Raw genomic sequence first — 24,500 nt, 5'->3', positions numbered from 1 at the left:
TTTGTGGATTTGGAGAAAGGCGTTTGATCGTGTTCCTCGGGGGACTCCTGTGGGGAGTGCTCCGGGAGTATGGTGAACCCTTACCATTCGGTCCCTGTATGACCAGTGCCAGAGCTTGGTCCGCATTGTCGGCAGTAAGTCGGATCCGTTTCCTGTGGGAGTTGGATTCCGCCAAAGTTTTCCCTTCCCTTGTCACTGATTCTGTTCCTAACCTTTATGGACAGAATTTCTAGACGCACCACAGTAAAATTGCCCCCCAAGTATCACATGTACCTTTGATAACAAGAAAAACGGTTGAATGAAGTCAACACGCAGGCTCAGTCGTTATCCACATGGGTCCAAAGAGAAGGAGAGAAAGCACCAGCCCAGCTTTTCCACAGCTTGATTGCTGAATTGGAGGCACCATTATTAGCATGATATAATGTAATATAATATAAACATAGGCATGTGTACATCACTATTTTAGTTTGTTTAGTAACTACAGGAAAAAAACTGAACACATAAAATCCCCAATGTGTTTTTTTAAATAAATATAGTTCATAAAACTACTTTAATATGAAATCAAAAAATTCTCTTTCATCCATCTAGGGTAATTTATAGTATTTGGATATAAAGGCTTCACTGTATCTGCTGCAGTTTGACCCACATGAACTGGACCAAGACAATACCAAGATTTTTAGTATCACTGTATATATAATATTATAATTATACATCTATGAATCCGGCTCTGTTTACACATCAAAATTATGTTTTTGTTTAATAAAAGCAATAGCAATGCACCTAAAGAAAGAATGACTAATCATCAATTTGCATGTTGTACTGTAAAACAACACATACTGATATATCAGGGATATAGATTAGATTAAGACTGGGCTAAGACCTGTGAACAATACGGTTTTATTAAAAAGAGTTTATACAACATTATTGTTGAATGTGTAATCTTTCTTTAAAGGACACAAAGGGACATCTGAAAAGTAAATATATTTGATTTGTGACTTTGTATTTGGACTGAAAAAATCAACATAAATAAAGTCATGACTTCTCAGCAATCACAATAAATGACTCTGATTGGTCTTGTATTAAAATTTGAGAGCCTAAAAACCTTCAGAAAACAGTCTTAAATACTAAATACTACAGCAGTCGTGTACTGTGCTCTTCTTACAGGCCTGTGTGACTGCATTATTATTACCTTGTTCGTAAAAAAAGACAAAGACACAAAGCGTGAAGTCCTCCCTCTAGATGGCACCATGGCCTCAGTGACAAAAGGCCAAACGTGCTTCATCTCCATCAGTGACAGAGTATGGACTAGAGCAGGGGTTCTCAAAGTGTTGATACCTGAGGGTCAATTTAGGAACCCAACATTGGACTGAGGGCCGCCAAAGAAAAAAAAGGAAAAAAAAACAGAAATAAATCCCATTTGTAAAAAGTTTTAATGACCAGATTGCAGTTCTACAGTTTAGCTTTAAGTAATATAAGCGTTAATATAATGTAATTTAAGCATTAATATAATAACTCTTTATAATTTACTGGGTAATTACCCAGTATTTTGGCCATTGTTCTTACCTTCTAATTACAGGTTAACACATTTCTGTTACCATATATTTACTGGGTAAATAGCTAGTAATTGGGGGCTGTAGCTACCTGCTTATTACAGCTTATAACACAATAATACACTAAAATTCACCATATAGAAACAAGGTAAATACACAGTATTTTTGTTTACACTTATTGGTCTTTATCCAATAATGTCCAATAAACATTTAACAAGCTTAGTCGCTCCTGGATTAAAACTATCAACTGTAATTCATTGCGGGATGTTTCTGCGGGCCGCCATTGGCCCCCGGGCCGCACTTTGAGAACCAATGGACTAGAATATTATATGTGAGGGAAGCAGCAGCTGAATCCCAGCACACACACACACACACAAAAACAGCACATTATAGTAATTACATGTTTTATTTCATTAAAATAAATGGATTAAAAATGGACACAAGTCGTTAAATATGTTTGAAAGAAAAAACCAAAGCTCTAATGAGATCATGCAAAGACCGTTAAACGTCTCCACCCGCAGTGGACTGAACCACAGTAGAAATGACTTTGTAGAAAATGATATCGATGTGCTACTGGAAACGAGCGCCGCACTAAACGCCGGCGTTTTTTTTTTTTATGTCACGAGATGCAAACTGAGCGTCCGTTGTACAGCCAGTACATTTCTAAACCCCTTATGAAAACACAGGAAGTTGAGCGGGATTTTACGACAAGTTTCAGACACACACTCTTACACATGTTCTCCTTAAGTACATCTTTGTTTTTGTTTTTTTCTCTCTCTCTCTCTCTCTCTCTCTCTCTCTCTCTTTTGTTTCTTCTGAATCTGCTGAATCCAATTCATGACCACAGTTCACTTTAAACACAGGGCATTTGTGTACTGGAAATGTGTCGTCTGTGATTATGTGCTTTAAATTAGGGTTTTTTGTGAATAAGATTTTGAGAAAAATCCAAAAGTCGCACACGCAAACACGCGCTCACACATTCGTGCTGTTGTGCTTCGGTCCTAATGACATTTAATACTCGCACCGTACACATTTACACATTACAATTCACTGCTTCACAGCAACGGCTTGAGATTACTGCGAATCAGTGCTGGATGTGGTCAAATTTAATTTAAAATGTTTATAAAAAAAAACAACAGCAGACGGCAGCATTGCATTTCTGTCTGTCGTCCGTGTCGTCACGGCCAAAGATATAAATACCGTTGTACATATTATGGCATCGTCCTTGTTTTCAAATATTTTTCACAATAAGAGCCTGAAAGTTTTTTTCACGACAAGAGCCTGGACTAATCACACAAACATGGTATAAACCCAAACACAGTTCATATCACATGCTCTGATCATTATTTTTGCCCCTTGCAAACATATATATAAAACATATTATATATATATATATATTTATATATATATATATATATATACATATACATGTTCAGGTATAGCCCACAACAGTGTAATTGTCACACACAGAACTTACCACCTTACTTTTGTCCCCTCAGAATGTTAATTGACTTATTAATACCTCATGACTCATCCCCAGAAGAAGAAGAAGAAGAAAAAAAAAGAAAAGTATGAACTGAAGGCGTATTTAAAAGCGTCACCAGGAAAATGTGTCACGTCTTCTATGTATTTACATCTCATAATGTATGATGTCGTGTGCTGTTTGAACTCACGACTCACCTAAAGGAGCGTGGGGAAAGTGAATAGTTGTAAATCTGAAAATTTGTACTCATTTTGTTGTTGTTTAACACTTTTAAAATAAGGCATTTTTGTATTTTCAACACTGGATTGTGACTTTTAATCGCACACAATAACCTCCATGTTACGATCACATATATGAGATAATATACTTCGACTTACATTTTGTTTTTGTCTTCGTTTTGTGGTTTTGCTTTCAAAGTATCTACATGTTTGTCCATTATTACACAGTGGCTTTTTTTTATTTTGACCTTTTTGTGCTTTTCTAATGCATTTTCAGTGTCACCACTGGATCTTGAAAGAACAAAAATACTCTTCTTTGATTCGTCTGATGATTTTTCAGATGATTTCACATTATTTAAATGTCTTAATGAAACAGTAAAAGCCTTTAAAGGCTTTGCTGATTGTGCTTTCTAAAAAACCCCATGGTAGTCAAACTGTGGTGCATGTACCACCAGCGGTTGCTGATTCTTTGACGAAAAGGCAAAATGATTATTTCTAATCTTGTCAATGTCTTGACTATATTTTCTATTCATTCTGCAACTCTTTTGATGAATAAAAGTGTGACTTTTCATGGAAAACACCAACATTTTGTATAGGTGACTTTTGAACGGTGGTGTATTTACCAGCGTATGTGATCATAGTGGAGCTGAGGAATTAGAGTGCGCAGAAAGTGAAACCTTATCTCTCGCTCCATCTTAATCTAATGTGTGTGAAGTACATGTGAGGAAGAGGACGATGAGAGAGCAAATGATCTTATTGTCTTTGCTCGGCCTGTTTACACCGCTGTATTTTATCAATATTTTCTCAGGCACTCGGGTACAGAAAATACAAATACACTGATTTTACATGAATTTTGACCCAGCTTGTTGCCTTGTTTTAAGTCATCACTACAAATATTCTTCTACCACGGTGTGATGTTAGCGCTACGGGTGGACAATAGCAATATTTGCTAAAACTCAAAATGAATAATAAAACTGATTTTTTTTCACTGATTTTAAATAAAAATAATAATAATAATGATGTTTTTTGTGCATTGTTTCCCTTCAAATAAATAGATGAGAAGCAGGGACACAGCTTGTGCTTTCTTTTCTGATGTGGGTTCACTTTTCCTTCCTTCTAAAAAGTTGCCGATGTGTTCGTTCGTGTTTGAGTTTTGCACAAAAACAAGCCTGACCGACCGACGTTCGTAGGTAAACACAACGATCACACGCGATATCCAACGCTTCCTCCTCGCTTTGTTTCCCCCCCGTGTCTTTGCTCTGGTGTCAGTTTATGACTCAGCTGTCACAGCTCAGCAGTTACTCTGTGTGTGTGTGTGTGTCACGTTTTGTCCTCGCCGCGCTCGCAGTCACCTTCACCTTCACCTCGACACACAAACAGAATACAAAAACATTCTTACTCCGAAAAAAAATCTATTTTACACATCGGTGATCTGCGTCTACACACAGACGCATTTGTTCTTGAAAGAATTTGACTTTGTTTTTGTGCTCTTTCCCTCGGGGGCTAACGTTCATGCTCATGATATTTGTATGTTTTTACGACACGAGATGAGCACTAAAATGCCTGCTTCTTTTTTTTCCTCTTTTTTTAAAATATATTATATATATGTGTATATATATATATATATATATAATAACGAACAATAACACTGCACACATCACTCAACTGAAAGAGGAATGCTAACAGGAAGTCTGGCGGTTCAGTTTTGGAGGATTTTCACACACATGATTCACGTGTGTGTGTGTGTGTGTGTGTGTGTGTGTGTGTGTGTGTGTGTGTGTGTGTGTGTGTGTGTGTGTGTGTGTACTTGCAGCATAGTGAGGACCAGTGAGGGTTTTTAACCAACAAAGTGAGGTCATTTTGGCCGGTCCTCACTTTGTTTTCATTCAATTCACTTCCTTAAGTTGTAAACATGCTATACTCTGTTTTTTTAACCGAGGTCCTCATTTTGATACAAAAACCCGTTTTCCAGCCCAGGTGTTTCACACACGTTTTGCTCTGGGGCTCCACCTGCAGACATGTCATGGTACCGCGCCCAGTAGTTCTTTAAAGATCTCATACATTCATGAAGTAATCAACACAATTGTAATTGTGTTGATTTATGAAGTGGAAATACTGATCCTCACTTTGTCAGCAACCCGGTCCTCAGTTTGCAGCAAGTACAAGAATGTGTGTGTATGTGTGTGTGTGTGTGTTCTTGTACTTACGGCAAACTGAGGACCAGTGAGGGTTTTTAACCAACAAAGTGAGGACATTTTTACAGAGTGAGGACATTTTGGCTGGTCCTCACTTTGTTTTCATTGAAATCGTTTCCTTAGATTGTAAACATGCTATACTCTGTTTTTAACAGAGATCCTCAATTTGGTACAAAAACCCGGTTCCACCTGCAGACATGTTATGGTACTGCACCCATTCGTTCTTTATAGATGTCATTCATGAAGTAGATATTGTGTTAATTTATAAAGTGGAGATGCTGGTCCTCAGTATGCCGCAAGTACAAGAATGTGTGTGTGTGTGTGTGTGTGTGTGTGTGTGTGCAGTTAAGTGAGCACCATTTTAAGACATTTTTTTTTCTTTAGCGTAAACAGTCACCTATCAATCACCAAAAAGTCAACATGATAAAAATAAGAACCCAAAAGTCTTATTTGTGCTGTGAGAGCCATGCCTCAGTCACATGTCATGTAGTTCTTGGAATTTCCTCTAGGGATTTTTTTTTTTTTTTTTTTTTTCAATCTTTTCTTTTTTCGAGACTGGGTGCACAAAGTTCATCATTACTTTGCTCCTCCTGTCACGACGCAGGCACACTGAAAACACTGAAGAGGGACGGCCATGTTAAGGGTGCTGTGAGATGGTGATCTGTCTCAGAGTTGCACATTGACGTTGGAAGGTTGCGTGTGTGTGTGTGTGTGTGTGTGTGTGTGTGTGTGTGTGTGTGTGTGTGTGTGTGTGTGTGTGTGTGTGTGTGTGTGTGTGTGTGTGTGTGTTCCCTGGCTCGGCTGCTTCACATCGCCTCAGTCCTGTCACACGGTGCCGTTCTCCTGCCTGGGTTTGTGGGTGGTGGTGCGGGCGGGTGTGCTCAGGGACGGGGCCAGGGTGCACAGGAAGCCAGCCAGCAGTGTGAGCCCGAGGCCCCCCCAGGCACAAAACATGGACCAGCCATAGCCATGACTAATGTCCTCAGGGAGGCCGTACATATAGCGGGGGTAGCGGGAGAGCTCGAAGTTGATTCCTGCTACACACGTGCACAGGGAGATGATGCAGCATGTTCCTGTGTGGACACAAGCAACAAATATGTCATATATAATGTTTACACTTTCCTTTAAAGTTACTAGAGCTGCAACTAACGATTATCGTCGACATCCATTAATCTGTTGATTATTTTCTCGATCAATCGTTTGGTCTGATCTGGAAATTACGATGTTCTTGAATGTCTTGTTTTGTCCACAAACCAAAATGATTCAGTTTTAATGATTTCTTTGTTATGTGGAGCAAAGAAACAATGAAAACATTCACATTGAAGAAGCTAAAATAATCAGAAATCTTATTTTAATCATGAAAAAAGCTTCAAACTGATTATCAAAATAGTTGACGATTAAATAAGTAATCGAATGATTATGTGATAAAAGTTATATACTGTATATAAAGTTACAAATGTGGTATATAAGTTATATATATGATGTTTGTGAAGGTCATAGCCATCGTCTGTAGTTAGCTGAAGGCGACTGGACTTGCTTGATGATCAGTGTTAGGCAGCTCTAAAAAAGTAACTAGTTACAGTATTAGTTACTTCTCCCAGAAAGTAACTGGTAGTTACTGAGTTACAAATTCTAAAAGTAACTAGTTACAGTACTAGTTACTTCGCCCAGAAAGTAACTGAAGTCATTACTGAGTTACAAATTCTAAAAGTAACTAATCACAGTACTAGTTACTTCTCCCAGAAAGTAATTGAAGTAGTTACTGAGTTACAAATTCTAAAAGTAACTAGTTACTTTGAAAAGTAACTATTGTGTTACTTACAAGTAATTTTTAAATACTCATGTGTCAAATAATTTGGACCCCATCTCCACCCCTCTTTGACCGAACTTGTGTGCGTGTTCAAATATTTATGATAAATAAATCATGAGTACTATCATGAAATGGACACTCAATTCAATACAAGCAGAAATCCACAGTGCACAAATCTAAGCTATTTCAACGTTGATGTGGGAAAGTGAGACCAGCATCCAATAAAATGTGCTGGATTATTGTAGATAATATAGTTACTATGCTTATAGAGTGGATTGATAAAAATAACAAATATACTGTATGTTTTGGAACTTTTGAACGTATTTATTGCACCTCAACAGGCCATAACTAAGCAAAATTTAATTATGCTTGTTAAGCAATGTACCAAAAATAAATAATAAATAGTTTACTTGCATATCATTGTCTCATACATTCACTATCATGTTGTTGCATCCATAATAGCGTGAAAGAGAGTATGATAGTAAATGTACATGACTATAGTAGTGTTTGTGAGAGAGTATGATAGTAAATGTACGTGACTATAGTAGTGTTTGTGAGAGAGTATGATAGTAAATGTACATGACTATAGTAGTGTTTGTGAGAGAGTATGATAGTAAATGTACATGACTATAGTAGTGTTTGTGAGAGAGTATGATAGTAAATGTACATGACTATAGTAGTGTTTGTGAGAGAGTATGAAAGTAAATGTACATGACTATAGTAGTGTTTGTGAGAGAGTATGATAGTAAATGTACATGACTATAGTAGTGTTTGTGAGAGAGTATGATAGTACATGTACCTGACTATAGTACTGTTTGTGAGAGAGTATGATAGTAAATTTACATGACTACAGTACTGTTTGTGAGAGACTATGATGTAACATGTGAGTCTGAATTACTTCTCAAATGGCCTCTCATACATTTGTGCGCATGGCTGTGCCAGTTAAGACCTGCCTTTCAAACGTGCTAATTATAGACGCAAAAATAAACACCGCAATCAGATTCACGTTTGATAAATCACTTTGCGCGTGTTAAAATAACATATTTACATTTTCTCCTCCCAGCACACACACAAAATTGCGTGTAAACGCCCCACATCGCATATGTTAGTAGATCAACATCAACGCAAATTTGCGTTTGACATCCAGTTTGCGCACATTTTTGCATGCGCAAAGCTTTAGTAAAGGCCCTCAGTGCGTCACTTTCAATATGAAAGTGCAAAGTAAAAGAGGCCATTTTACATTAAAAATAAAGAGTGACATTGGTTTGAAGTAAATACCACAGCTGTAATATTTATAGTGTTAAATTTGTATCAATAATAATCAAGCACATGTGACTCTAGTTTGTGAGAGAGGGCCCCCAAATCATATTCGTCTTAGGGCCTTGTAAATGCTTGGGCCGGCCCTGATATCTGTGAATCCTTTTCTCCAGGAGAAGGAATTAAAAAGGCCAAAGTCTCTCATCCACACTGTTGGTGGATATTTAACACACTCTATATAAAGCTTAAACACTGCTGCAAAAACCGCTCCAGTGCTGACACACTTTCACGTTCAGTCTCCGCCTGCTGCTGACATTTGAATATGAAAATAGGTTCAGTGTTTACAAAAATAACACAGACGCAGGGACAGTATGAACACAGTGTAACACAGGTTATAACATGTTTACTGTGTGTGTTTAACAAAGTTTGACTCTCTCTCCTTTTTGAATTGGGATGGCAGTAACCGTTTTAGTGGCTGTCCACACAAAACCTGCCCACATGGAAACTATTTTTTAAAAAACCACTCCAAGCTTTCACGTAGAGAGCCAAATACACTACATTTGGTAAACAATGATGTCATAATCCCACCTCTTTCCTGCGCTAATTCTTGATTTTGGAGATTGTTTGGTCAGTTCGCTTTATTTTCTTTCCTCTTTCTGTCTCTGGCTTTGATTATATATATTGTATATTGTATATAATGTATATGTATACAGTGTTTAGGGTCTTTTTTTCACCATTAACTAGGTGCTTGCTAACATGCATATAAGTAGCATACTAGCCCTTTATTAGTAAATATTAAGCATGAATTAAGATCTTATGTAGGAAAAATCTTAATTCATGTCGTAATAGAGGTAGAATAAGGTTATGTAGAATAAGGTGTTAATACGTGCTTAATGATTACAAATAAAGGGCTAGTATGCGACTTATATATGTTAGTGAGCACCTAGTTAATGGTGAATATGTGTTCCCTGATCTAAAGTGTTACCGAAAAATCATAAAACTTGACTGATTGAAACGTGAAAAAGTGTGAATATCTGCTGCTGCTGCTGTCCCTGGTGTCTGTATGAGCTGAGACAACAGCAGAACAGAGCTGGGAAATACCTGCTGTTTATTTGGCAGGTTGATTTCGCAGGTCTGCGTTTTGGGCGCCGTGGGACTTCACTGCCTCAATGTCAGTCGCGCCAAGTTTTGAGACACCTCTCGTGCCTCGTACACATTTTAATTTTACACTTTCCAATGTTGTCGGGAAAAAGATAGATGGCATGGAAACAGCACAGTATATAATTGTTTTGTCCGTTCCTGATCTGTGAGATGCTACACTCTTACACTCTTACACTCTGCCTTTAAAGACACTTTTAAGAGCCCTGGATAAGCAAATTCCTGCATGTAGTGAGCATCTCAGTGCAGGAGTCATGTTACTGGACCTCATTGATCTTGTCTCACGCTAACCAGAGGCTGCTCTCTGCTGTCACCAAATAAACACAGATATTGAACATAATTGGATTTTGTGTCTACATGCGTCTGTGTGTGTGTGTTTGCGTGTGTTCTTGTACTTGCGGCATACTGAGGACCAGTGAGGGTTTTTAACCAACAAAGTGAGGTAATTTTTACGGAGTGAGGACATTTTAGCCGGTCCTAACTTTGTTTACATTGAAATCACTTCCTTAGGTTGCTATAACATACTATATTTGTCAAAAAAAAAGAGTCACATTTTGGACGACATAGTATAGTATGACGTTTTTGTCACATTTTGGACCAACATTTTTTGGTCAATTTTTTTTTAAAAATTTTGGTCGACATACTATAAGTATGATGTTTTCGTAAAATTTTGGACCAAAAATAAAAAAAAATCGAAAAAGTTTTCCAGCCCTTTTTGCTCTGGGGCTCCACCTTCAGACATTTTATGGTACTGCAACCAGTAGTTCTTTGTAGATGTTATTCATGAAGTATATATTTGTAATTGTGTTGATTTATAAAGTGGAAATGCTGGTCCTCACTTTGTCAGCAACCCAGTCCTCAATATGCAGCAAGTGCAAGAATGTGTGTCTGTGTGTGTGTGTGTGTGTGTGTGTGTGTACATATGTGCTCTCACAGTACCTCCCATGAGAAAGAGTAGCCCAGCTACATATTGCATGAGGTCATGCTGCTGGCAGCATCCCAGCACTCCGATGATCCACCCAAAGAGGATGATGGAGACGGCCATGCCCACGAAGCCGGCCGTCATCCGTCTTAGATCTGCGAGCGGAGATGGAAAACGTTAGCGTTAAAGTGAACAACGGAGCTGCTCATTACTCAGAATCATGAACGCGAAGCATTCGTGTGGAAAAGCAAAGTGGTCACGGTTTGAGTAAAGTAGCTAACGAGGGAAGGGGGAAGAGACATTGAGACATGTTAGAGTAAGGAAACGAGATGTAAATGTTTTTTTGTAAAGTCCTGAAGGCTTTTAGGTGTGGAGTTTCTAGTTTCCACAGTCAAGAAAAATGCAAAAATTAGGTTGGGATGAGGTTGATTGGAGACTTCAGGCTGAACGGTTGTTCGACCTGTCGATTTGGGATTGGCTCCATCTCCTCGTGACCCTCGTGGTGAGGATAAAGCGTTAAAAATGGACGAATATGAGAGAAGATTAAAAAAAAAAAAAAAACACAGCAAGAAAGTCTGCGTTCTGATTCCTGTTCTCCCTCCCCCTCCTGTGTCCTCAGCTCACCTCAAAGACCAGACAGCAGGGGAAAAAAAGCCAAAGAAAAGGTAGAAAAAAACCCTCATTGTGCAAAGACAACACAACAGAAGAAAAGAGAGAAAACAGCTCAATTACGACAATATGTTATCCTAACACCTTCACCCTCACCAAAACAATGGCATTCAGTACAAATACATAAAACATGTACATTTTACGACATAAAGAATCTTTATAGCAGGGGCTTGCAGGCCAAAAGTTGTGCATTACAAAATCTGCCAAATGGTTTTGACTCATTTTTAAAAAAAAGTATAAGTATTTATTCTGTGTATAATATATATATTTGAATATATACTTATATATATTATATATAAGTATATATTCAAATATGTAACAATAATATAATGAATTAATCATTAATAATTATAAAATTGACCTAGAGAAATAGATAACATCAGAATTCTAATATTCATAATCATGAATAATCTCAATATTGATTTAAAAAAAAATGTATATAAAAAAAACCCAACTGTGATAGGCCATAAGCTCTGTTATGTTTACACATACATATAAATATATTATTAAAATGGGTAATAAAAGCTAGCTTTTTAATATAATAATATATTATCCTTCAAAGAAATTGCTAAGAGAAAGAATCTTTATACTCTCAGTCTGTGGCCAAGCTGCAATACCACCAAGGCCCACCAGTGGGCCACTGTCCACACACTGAACAATAGTGTAGTGCTATATTATGCATAAATACTATTATGTTACAAGAATTGAGTGCAAATACTTCATTATCATCGCATGTTACTGAATTTAAAGCTGAAAGAACATCATCACGAACGTCTAAAAGCGATACGCATAATTAAACTGACGCAATCCAAGGTCAAATCATTCTCTTTGAACACGGATATCAAAGAGGTCACATAGGCATCGCCGAGTTGCTTTAAGGAGAGATTTCAAAGATGTCCTTCCTAAAGTCCTCAAATAAGCTCCCCGGTGATAACTCGATAACATAATATATATACACATATATAGAATAAAGGAGTCATTAATTCATTCACTTTCTAATCCTCCACATGAGGGTGGCAGCAGGCTGGAGCCAATCCCATTTGACATAAGGTGAAAGGTGGGCTCCACCCTGCAAGGTCCACCCTATTCAATCCCACTCAGATTCACTCCAATTAACCTACCTGCATGGTTTTGCACAGTGGGAGGAAAACTGAATTACCGTGAGAGAACCCACACACACCATGGATCTGAACCAGCAACCTTATTGCGGTGAGGCAACAATGACAGCCACTTGTCCGCCATGTTGCCATCATATAAATGAGTCAATAAAATCCAAAGGGAGCTCCTGTAGAATTAAAATGACGAATATAACATGAATAAACAACCATTTCAAAAGACAGATTGTCGAAAACCAACAAACCCAGTCCTCTACAAAGACAAAGACACGAGGTGAGACTTACGCAGTGCATGCCACTCATCCTGTCGTATGGTCTTGGTGATGTTGACGGGTAAATTTCGTGGTAGGATGGATGAAGAGTAGTGATATTTGACCGGGGTGCACCTTTGAATTATTCCTGGAGAGGAACAACAACAAAAAACACACACACACACAAATAAAGGTGATTAAAACCGCAGCAAAAACATCATTTATAAAGTAAAGTAATTATAAAAATCAAGTCAAGCCAACTGGGATTATGAAATAATATAGAGTAAGTAGCAAAGCCTCATTTATTCTTATTTTAATAGACAGACTTTGACCTCATGAACTCATGTTCCCAAACAATGGTGCATTGTTATTAAGAAGGATTATAGAACAATATGGATTAATCCACAACAAGGCCATAAATAGTATATTCATCTAAAGTGAATCGCTACATAATTACTAACAGAAATCAGTAAAGAATTCAGAATTTAAAAAGATTTTTATTCCATATGGAAAGAAAAATAAGCATTAATTGATATAGTTTGTATAACAGTGTCCAGAGCTGCATTATATATCAATATTATCAAGAAATAAGAAGGCTGCTGCACAGATTATCATATATTTCATATATTGATTCATATATATTGATTTAAAACACATTGATATCACTTAATAACACTTTAATTTTAAGCCTAGGACAGAAACATTCAAGACAAATGGTTCTTCGGGTAATTTTTATGAGACAAATACAGGATAATGGACATTTGATTAGAGCAGGCGTCAGAGCGTACATTTGGCTTTTAAATCACTTATCGAAAAAGAGCTGACATTTGATTCCCTCTCACTCCGCTGACTGATTGATCAGCGAGCCGTCGCAGCCTCGCTGCTGTAAAACATATCAAAACAAACCGAAGGCGACAGCCAGTGCTATATCTGACCACGACAGCAGACGCTGCTGTTTTCCTGCTGTCACAACACTTTGATCGCCAACTCTGTAGTCGTGACAACACAAACTACACACACTTTTATGCCCGCGTGCAGATTAAGTTCACAATTTTTCAAAGAACTCGAGAACGTACGCCGCCCACAAAACGACGTTTCCCTAATGAGACACGTTAACTCTCTAACACATTTAGCACCTTTTGCCTTAAAAATGTCTTTTATTCTTTATAACTGCAGCACTTAGCGCTCATTTACCTTCAAGTGTGAGGAGATTATGCACTTTAACAATCCCAGGGCTCAAACTCTTAAACTTTAGTGCAATAAAGAGCTGCAACTTGTGACTTTTTATTGTTCATAACCAATTCATCTATCTGTTATTCAGTTGTTTGGTCCACGACATCCCAATGTTTTCGAATATGTTGAAACTAAAATGATTCAGTTTTAATGTTGTCTTTGTTGTATGGAGCAAAAAAAGCTGAGAATATTCACATATAAGAAGCTGAAAAATCCTTGCACTGACTGACTTTAAAGTGATGAAGCTTTTATTCAAACTGTAATTGGTCTGTTTTACTATTAGCCCAAATAAATCCTCTGGGATAATCTAACGCTATAATTTAACAAATCTGTGCTCAGTGTTTTGTTTTGTTTGTTTCTTTTGTCTGTTTTTAACATTTGCAAAAGCAGGATACACGCTGCTGTAATCTGAAATGAAAATCTTTATCCTCTCCAGGAAGATCCAAAAGTCCAGGAGTATCATTTCTTCTTAAAGCTCACATAGAGTGGTCCTGTTGCACATATATGTTAGTTATGGAGGTCTACTTACATACATTAACTTGTTTTTATGGTCAAAAACCTCCTAGTTGCTGTAAACGAGCCGATAGAAATCTGTCTTTTCTGACGCTGTTTCCCAGCCGCGAGATTTCAGACATAAATCTCACACCCAGAAGACAGACTGTGTTGTGATTGGCCAGCCTGCGTAGAGCCTTCCCAACTGTCTTGTGATTGGCCAATACCCGGAAGTGACATATTCAGCACACCCGCTCTCAGAAGCACAGCTCCCCCCTCTGGAATGGTGGATGCACTGCTACTCATTATCAAAACATTGTTTTAACCGCAGTCCCTTTTATGACTTTGACCCGGAGTCAGACCCAGAGTCAGAAGACACTGTCGCTCGTGAAACACCTCCACAACGGACGTTATTCTTCTTCTGCGGTTCAATGTACGCAACCGGATGTGCCCGGACTAGTGCCCGGAGCAGGAGGATCTGCTGTTCAGGAGAATCGGTGTTTACGTAACCGGACCGGGTTTTTTCAGAGATCTCGCTGAGCCTGAGATTACAATAAAACATAGCGTTCTCAGCAGTGGCTGAACTGTTTGTTTAGAACCTTCAGGGCTTCTTAAACAAGGCAAGGACGCAGATACACACTAAAAAACAGCGTTAATTTGAACTTCCCGTCTAGGTCCACTTTAAAACCTGGAACCTGGTCAAATTTGGTCTCAGTGTGAAAAAGCAGGGACAGATTGTGTTCTGAGTGGACTTCAGACGGTGACAAAGATTGTTCTCAAACCTTCACACGACAGTAAGCGCTGTAGACGAGTCAAGTTTCCACCTTAACTGCCAGTTAATGCTTAGAAAGCAATCGTGTTGATGATAATGTGCAGTAATATCCTGAAGGTTCCTCCACTGTTTGTGTTCTCCCCACAGCTGCAATCACAACCACTATTTGTGACTCTCCTCGTGTGTCTGCTGTTATTTATTTCATCTTTATTTAAAGCAGGAAAGTCTCTTTCATGAAGGAGACCTGAGCAGAACATCTCAAAAGTTACACTTCAGTTAAAGGGACACTGTGTAGTATTTATGGGTTTATATGTCCCAAAATCCACTTGCTCCTGCATTGTCTAGTCGCTGTATAATAGTTTTAATTTCAGTTCCGTAGTGTTTTAAAAAAGTAAAATAACATGGTCGCGGGCCACTGTTAGCAGCGAGACGCCATGTTTCTACTGGAGCCTGTAAGGACAAACACGAGAGAACAAATCAATCGTCGCTTTACTTGTAGCTCGCCCTCTCCCTCGCCTCACGAACCGCACAAAGACAACGTGGACGACATTTGACCGGCTAAGGATACCGTAGCGCTCAGGGAAGAGAGGGGGTGAGCAGAGGAGCAGTTTGTTGTTGTTGTTAATTTCAGCCTCTCCTCTAGATGTCACTATAAACTACTTACTGCACCTTTAAACTGCAACATAACATACAAAGACATCAGTTGAAATGGGTTCTTTTTAGCTCAGATTTTTACATTTTCCATCATGAGCGAGGCTTTTTTTTTTACCTCTACAGATATCAATTATTCAAAATTAGAATTTTGGTTGTATGAGGTATTGAAACATAGCCAGCGATGACTTTGTGGAGCGTGCTGTTATTTCTGTGTACGAGCCTGGCACGAGGACACTCACTATCACTGAAAATATGGCCAGAGAGAAAAAACTGATGATATTAGCCACTTAACAAAGAGCTTATCTCACAGAAAATATACACCTGCTGAAGTTTATGATATCATAAGAATGTCATTACTGTCTTATCTTGCTGTTTTAATAAGCTCCACGCACCTGCACCAAAGTACATGGAGAAAATGAAGTGTGACAAAGACGCTGCTGATGTCTCCTTTGGTCAGTTTGCATCATTAAGGTAAATCTGAACAAAACGATCTCAAACACAGAAGTCACAGGATAACACATTTGAAGAAACTGATGGAGATAGCAGTCGATTAACAACTCCTGTGTGCTGTGACGGCGGACTGATTCAGCAGCTGCTGAGAAAGTAGTCCCTCAAAAATTCATGCGATGCGAGGTTAGTTTTGTTTCAAATATTATTCTATCAACACAGATATGTACATCGATAGTCTGGCGTTTACAATTGATTTGCCTCGGGTGCACTGTGGAGTCGGTATGAGTGTTTCTAATGCCATGCTAACTTGTATCATTGACTTGCGCTAGCCATAGCACCAGTGAACTCGGCAACTAGAAGAACTGAATGAAATTTCTTGAAAACGTCTCCAGACGTCTCCATCACACCGGCTGAGTTGGAAAATAGGTCTTGTGTCCAAAAATTCTGAACTATCCCTTTAAGATACCGTAAGCTTAAACGCACACTGTCTGGACGTCTTTCAGTCAAAACATTAACAAAAGTCCTTGCTCAATGACGTCAGGAAGCAGCAGAGGATGATGGGAATTGTCTTCACCTCAATCTATCAACACGACTCAAGTGGGTTTTCTCTCCCCAACGTTAAAGCACAGATGGGTAAAGCAGATTTAAAGCAGGAATTAAAAGGTGGCCAAAATGAAACGGTCCCTAACTGAGGAAAAGGGATGCATATTTCTGTGTGTTTGAAGAGTGATGGAAACATCTTTTTGAGATATTTCAATGTAGAAATTAGGGACGCACGATATCGGTATCGGTGATATTGGCTCGATAAAACCAATGACCTAGTTAACTTCTATGCTTGCACCCCTTAAAACTGCATCTATTGTTGTTTGATGTTTATTTATTTTTGCACAATCAACAAAATGTAAATCTACATCTGCTGTTTCATGTTCATTTCACTACAGAAGAAACTAAATCACCTCTGCGGTTTGGCTCAGGGAAAAACATGAAAATATATGGGCATAGCTATGGTCGGTAGAGTTGTCTTTCAACTCAAAGGTTGTGGGTTCAATTCCTGGCTCCGCTAGTCTACATGCCGACGTGTCCTTGAGCAAGACACTTAACCCCACCTTGTGTGTGAATAGGTGATAAATACGGACCATAAGGTACAGAGGGCTGGTTATTTCCATGAGACAAATATAATTGATTCCAAATCAATGTTTCATTTGAGAAGGCATCAGAGAACACATTTAGCTTTTAAGCTCCATTAAATAGTTTATCAGTTATCAAAAGATAAGAGCGTTTGATTCCCTCTCAGTTCACTGATTGATTCATCAACGATTCCACTTTTTGCCAATATCCGATATATCGGGATAGCTTGGGCCGATAACCGATACAATAACTGATGTGGTAAATGGTCTGTATTTATCACCCATTAAAAAGCAAAGGTTGGGGTTAAAGGTGAAGTAAGTAGTTTATAGTGCCATCTAGAGGAGAGGCTGAAATTTACAACAAAGAACTGCTCCTCTGCTCACCCCCTCCCTTCCCTGAGCGCTACGGTGTCCGCAGCCGGTCAAATGTCGTCCTCGTCGTCTTTCTCCGTGTCAGCAGATGAGGTTCGTGAGGCGAAGAGGAGAGAGTGGAGGCGGGACTTCCGCTACAAGTAAAGCGACGCTTGATTTGTTCTCTCGCGTTTGTCCTTACAGGCTCCGGTAGAAACATGGCGTCTCGCTGCTAACAGTGGCAATGCAACCGCGGCCCGCGACCATGTTATTTTACATGACTTTTTGAAACACTACGGAAATGAAACAAAAACTATTATACAGCGACTAGACAATGCAGGAGCACATAATGTGTATAAAAAAGTGGATTTTGGGTTATAAAAACCCATAAATACTACACAGTGTCCCTTTAAGTGTCTTGCCCAAGGACACATCGGCATGGAGACTAACCCACAACCTTTGTCTTTAAGCAGACATTGGTTTGAGAGTTTATGCTATCGGTGAACGTGAGAAGCCAAGGTTAATTTAGGAATTTACAATTGTTTGTGCGTTTTTGTTTTTTTAAACAGTCAATGTCACTACCTTATAGAAACACACTTGGAAAAAAACACACACACTGGCCACCCCTTTAAGTACACAGAGGAGAAACAGGGGAGGCTCAGCTCAGCTCAGCTCAGCTCAGCACCATGGACAGCGAACATTCACAACACACACAGAACGCGGCACTGAGATGTTTTCTCCACGGTTGTTATTGACACTCAGATGTTCACGTGAAGGCAGGGCCTGCACATGTCAGACTGTCGGTGTGAGAGCAGCAGCATCACGGCCTGGTGGCGCTCTCTCTCACACACACACACACACACACACACACACACATACACACAGAGAGAGACTGCTTTTGTTGTTTACCTTTGTAAATAAGGTCCTCGGTCTCCAGGTCGAATCCCTCCCGGTGACATTTCCTCCACAGGCCGGAGATGGTGGAGTTAAACTGGCGACTGCAGTGAGACTCCATGGCAGAAGCCGCGGCCACAAAGTGCCGCTTCCCCCGGATGAGAGGAGCAGCCACGGGGCCGTTACCTGTGCTCTCCACGCTCTTCAGAGGAGGCATCTGGAGGGGGAGGTTGTGGTTGGAGATGTAGATGTAGCCCGGGTCGTTCCGCTTGTTGGCATAGTTTTTACACCGCTCGCGGTGTCGCCTGGCGTCAGTCTCGTACCAGTAGTCGGTGCAAATCGCCATGGTGAGCAAACCGAGCGCGCACAGCGCCAAGAAGAGCCCTGCGCTGGTTAATATTTTCATAGCGGCCATCTTCCCCCACACGACGGGGAGAGCCCGAGCAGTCGCAAGAAGGTTCCTCCGTGGCCGTGATGGTGGCGATGGCGGCACCGCGTGAAATAAATCACGACGGCACTCACTGCCGCACACAGTCGCGCACTGGGAGCATCGCGGTGCGGGAAGGCCAGTGCTGTCTGGACCGGAGGCTGCGCGCTATTGTTGTGGTACCCGCTGCTGGATGCAACGTTGATCCCACCATCTGTTATGGTACCGGAGGAGAGGAAGAGGAAGAGGAAGAGGAAAGGAGAGGAAGAGGAGGAGAGGAGAGGAGGATGGATGGAAGGCGACCAACGCTGTGAGGTGGGGGAGGATGGAGAGAGAGAGAGAGAGAGAGAGAGAGAGAGAGAGAGAGAGAGAGAGAGAGAGGTGTAGTTGCACTCTCTCTCCTCCAGGCTGCTGCGGGATGAAGGAGCAGACAGGAAATAAGTGCTCTGAAGTGGTCGTTAGTGATGCTCGGACCGTCACCTTTTAGAAGTGGGAGACAAGTGCAGTAAAGTAGAGACAGATGACGATTAAAATATCAACATCTTTCTAATCAGAGATTCAAAATGTGATTTGATGACTTCAGTTAATCAATTGTTCTTAATTTATGCCACGTTTCATATTATATTATACAACTGTGTCTTTTAATCTTCCTTTAAATTCAATAACTATGATCTTTAATGATTATTCAGTCAACTTTATTGTTTCCCTCTGCTCCTACGGTGTATACATATAACCTAAAGGACTTTTTTTTAACATTTAAGAACTAAAGTAACATTTAACATTAAATATAAGCATGAAATAAATATATATATACCATTAAACAAATTACAATATAAAATATAAACAAGAGGTAGAGTAAACAAAGTCTATCTATTATACACATTTACATAGTCCTGTGTCAGGTAAAGTGATTCTTTTCACGCAACTTTGGTGTTTGTTATTTACCTGGATTAGATTTTATCATTTTAAATCCATAACTTCAGAAGTTCATCAAAACAATAATCTCGCCCAGATCTCATGACAAATAAAACATTTGAAACCCTTAATGCATAATCATTATTGCTCTCAATATTGACCATCATTTAAAGTCTCTACATTGTGTTTACAGATTTAATAATTATGTAAACGTGAATGATATCATAATGATACGGCATCATTTATCAGATATATTTCAATATCGGATTGTAGGACCTCCTGCAAAGACCGCCAGTGAAATTCAATGGTGAGGCGGCAACATTTCCATATATCATACAACAGCTTAAAGCTCCAGTATGTAACTTCTGTCTCTTCTCTACAACCGCAGACTATAACTCTACTCCTCAGGTGAACCTGCAGAGCTTTCTGAAAAGGACGTCAGTTCTGTTCACTCACCTCACTCATTTTGCAGAGAACTGGTGATAGTTCCTTAACCTAAATTGTGCAGCCGTTTCACTTTATTAGCATTTCTGTTGTGCTGCAGCTGTGATGTAAAAATGCCTCAGTCTGCGTCTCCACAGACACAGAAACTGTGTTTTTCTTTTCAAGTTCCCGTGCTCTAACATTACACCTAAAAAAACAGAAAACAGAGGCATGGTAAAGAGAGAGAAAAAAATGTCTTCATTTACTTTATTGTATTATTGAATTGTAAATCCTTTTCCAAATATTTAAAGTCTTTTATTTTTACCAGGGGTTCTCAAAGTGTTGATACCTGAGAGCCAATTTAGGAACCCAACATTGGACTGAGGGCCGCCAAAGGAAAAAAAAACAGAAATAAATCCCATTTGTAATCATTTTAATGTCCAGATTGCAGTTCTACAGTTTAGCGTTAAGTAATATAAGCGTTAATATAATGTAATTTAAGCATTAATATAATAACACTTTATAATTTACTGGGTAATTACCCAGTATTTTGGCCATTGTTCTTACCTTCTAATTACAGGTTAATACCAAGTAACACATTTCTGGTACCATATATTTACTGGATAAATAGCTAGTAATTGGGGGCTGTAGCTACCTGCTTGTTACCAGCTTATAACCCAATAATACACTAAAATTCACCATATAGCAACCAGGTAAATACCCAGTATTTTTGTTTACACTTATTGGTCTGTGTCCAGTAATGTCCAATAAACATTTAACAAGCTTAGTACCTCCTGGATTAAAACTATCAACTGTAATTCACCGCGGGCCGTCAGAAATGTTTCTGCGGGCCGCCATTGGCCCCCGGGCCGCACTTTGAGAAGCAATGGTTTTTACTATATTAAGTAGTAAATATATAGAGCTCTGTTTTCGATTTGATTTATTCAATATTCAATTCATTCAATATTAAATCTAATCGGAACACAAAGTACTTTTATAAGCAGTTGTCTTCGGTTAAAGGTCACATAGAGTTGTCCTGTTGCACATATATGTGAGTTATGGAGGTCTACTTACATATATTAAGTTGTTTTTATGGTCAAAATCCTCCTAGTTGATGTAAACGAGCCGATTGAAATCTGTCCTTTTCGAAGCGCTTGTCAGTCGCGCTATTTCAGCCATAAATCTCGCCCGAGAAGACAGAGTGTGTTGTGATTGGCCAGCCAGCGTAGAGCCTTCCCACCTGTGTTGTGATTGGCCAGGTATCTGGAAGTGACGTAAAGTATCACGTCAGCTCTCAGAAGCGCAGCTCCCTCTCTGGAGCGGTGGATGCACTGCTACTCATTATCAAAACATACCTGTAAAAAGTAATAAAATTGTATGGGTAATGGGGGCGGGACTAGATAAGCTTTGCTTCTCCCGCTGTCCCTTTCGGTCATGTGTATGAATATAAATGATGATGTATGCAGATGTTGATTACTTACTTGTCATGCCCGAAATAAACGATTCATTCATTCATTGTTTTGACAGTGTTTAAAAATAGCTTCGTCACAACTCCCCGCCGCAGTCCCTTTATGACTTTAAACCGGAGTCAGACCCAGAGTCAGAAGACACTGTTGCTTGTGAAACACCTCCACAACGGACGTTATTCTTCTTCTGCGGTTCAATGTACGCAACCGGATGTGCCCGGACTACCGCCCGGAGCAGGACGATCGGTTGTTCAGGAGAACCGCTGCTTATGTAACTAGTACGGGATTTTCAGTGATCTCGTTGAGCCCCGAGATTACAATAAAACACAACGTTCTTTTTCGAACCGTCAGCCTTCATAAACAAGGTAATGACGCAGATACACACCAAAAAAAACAGCGATAATAGGAACTTCCGGTCTAGTTCAGCTTTAACTGTTAAAATGCAACCGCTCTCAGTTTAAAAGGTTGATATGAAGTCACTGTTCACCACAGAGCGACTGAGGAGCGACTCTCTCCTCCCCTGCCAAGTCTTCAGCTATGAAGTCATGGAAGCTCAGCTGATTTTTTTTTTTTTTTTTCCACACTCACACTTGAATGTTTTCCTCTCTACTAACGAGAGCGGTGCTGGTTTGTGGTCCCTTCTGTGCTGCTCCCGCAGACAATAAGGCTGCTCACGGCCTGATGACTAAGGAAGGCGACCCACGGCAGAGTCGTTATGGCAGCAGATAGGTTTGCCAAACCCACTGTGCCAAACACACTGTGCCACCAACTCCTCCAATTTTCATGACACGATCAATGATGCCCCCCTCCCTCTATGCCCTATATGACATTTCAGGCATATAGTAGATTAGCAGATTAGCAAAAAAAAAAAAGTCCTTCACAACTGGAAAGAAGCACCAACATTTGACTGAATGTACCTCTTGGGTCATTATTTTGAAAAAAAAAAAAAATTTCCTGGGCCGAATTCAGTGATTTGTCAAATGATAGGTAAAAATTCAAATTAATAAATCAGAAATCCTTCTTATATCTCTTTCTGCCATTTACTATTTACTATATGTTTTCTAAAATAATGAACAAAAGTTTACAGATGTGAATGTGAAAATAATTGTTTCTAACATTGTGTTTGTTGTATGCCATGCTGTGCAAATGATATGTACAGTAGTAAGCAAAGGATTCAGCTCCTCATGAGCAAATACTTTGACCATTTTTGTATATTTGTAATCAGCATTTTGCTGCAATAATGATGTGTGTGTGCATATTTTGTTCATTATTTTAGAAAATATTGAAACATTTGGTAAATGGCAAAAAGAGATAAAAAAAAGGATGATATATAAATTTTACCTATCATTTGACAGCAAAATCACTGAAATCAGCAGAGGAAATGGAATTCTGATGTAAAAGACGATTGGAAATTTACATTCGGAATTTACATTTTCCACTTGTGAAAGATGTCCCTGAAAAAATGCAATAATCTGTTCGACTAAAGGATCTTTGCAGTAGAAATATGCTAATGTGGTCTTTTTTTTGTGTGCAACAAGTTGACTTCAACGAGCACCGTAAGACTGGTCAATATCAATCAATATCAGTATTACCTAATTATCCCAGTGGGATCAATGCGATGCCTGCGTCATCATTTTCCAGACCAACTGCCCTCAAGAACGCGGGTAGGGGGGGTGGGGGGGGCCCTAGGCCTCCGTATGCTGGGGCTCGCTGGGCCCCTTTGGGTGGGCTTGGCCCCTGCAGGTGGCGGGGGGGCCCCGCTAGAGTCGCTCCCCAGTGAGGTGGGGGGGGCGCTCGGCCTGGGCTGTCTCCGAGCGGTGGGTGGGGCGGGGGCCTGGACTGTCATGGCGGATGCCGTGCTGACCTGGCTACGGGTCCTGCTGGCGTCCGGGGTGCGGCGCTCACTGTTGGCTTCCCCCCCCGGGGGAGCGGGGGCGGACCTGGCCCTGCCTCACCGGTGGTGCCTGTGGAGAGCTGCGGCGTTGCCCCGGTCTGAGCGGACTGGCCTCTGCTGGGCTGGGGGGCTGGGTGGGCGGGGATACACGGTCTGCTAGTCAGGAAGCTAGCAGCAGGCCCGGGTGGCCAACCTTGCCTGCCCTCCGTGTTCCCCCACCAGATCTGGTATATAACTCTCACACACACAACTAGGGTATTGGGGGAGATACAGGAAGACCATTGGGGGGGTCTTCCCCTCCAGGGGTCTCCGCTCTCCCCCAATATTTTATGGCATATTAGACACTAGGGCCTGGGGGTGGGGTGGGGCATATCGACTACCCCGCTGTCAGCAAGCAGCGGGGTGTTGTCACCTCATCCTCCCCCCCACATTTTTAATGCATACTAGATACCAACATCCCCCATACACACATGCCACAGCACACATACATACACACCACACCACATCCTGGTGGGGGGGGGGGGGGTGGGGTATGGGTGGGGGGGACCTCCCGGGTACCTGTGTCCCGCCCGCCTCCCGGCTGGGCTGGGGTCGGTGGTTTGGGCTGGGGGGCGGTTGTGGAGCTCCGGGGCGCTGGCGGCTGCGGCGGGTAGTTGGGTCGGCTGTCGGTTTGTCGGGGGGAGCCCCGGGGGACCTGGCCGTGGCTCTCCATGACTCCTGGGAAGGGTGATGGTGGGCGGCGGGCTGGTCGCTCGGCGGGGGCTGACTTTGGGC

General features: G+C 40.4%; 1 protein-coding gene across 1 annotated transcript; it reads right to left on the bottom strand.

The window, feature by feature from the left end:
* Window positions 1-6,271: 6,271 nt before the first annotated feature.
* tmem276b (transmembrane protein 276b) lies at window positions 6,272-19,016 on the bottom strand (the record flags this gene model as incomplete). The annotated part of the gene is made up of 4 exons (XM_083891069.1): window positions 6,272-6,519; window positions 10,611-10,748; window positions 12,663-12,776; window positions 18,617-19,016. The coding sequence occupies 4 exons, from the start codon at window positions 19,014-19,016 to the stop codon at window positions 6,272-6,274; spliced, it is 900 nt and encodes a 299-aa protein (XP_083747195.1).
* Window positions 19,017-24,500: the final 5,484 nt, after the last annotated feature.

The sequence above is a fragment of the Microchirus variegatus genome, assembly GCF_963457635.1.
Source record: "Microchirus variegatus genome assembly, chromosome: 6".
NCBI classification, from domain to species: domain Eukaryota; kingdom Metazoa; phylum Chordata; class Actinopteri; order Pleuronectiformes; family Soleidae; genus Microchirus; species Microchirus variegatus.
Note: the sequence above shows the minus strand (reverse complement) of the source record. Positions and strands in the feature narration are given on the sequence as shown.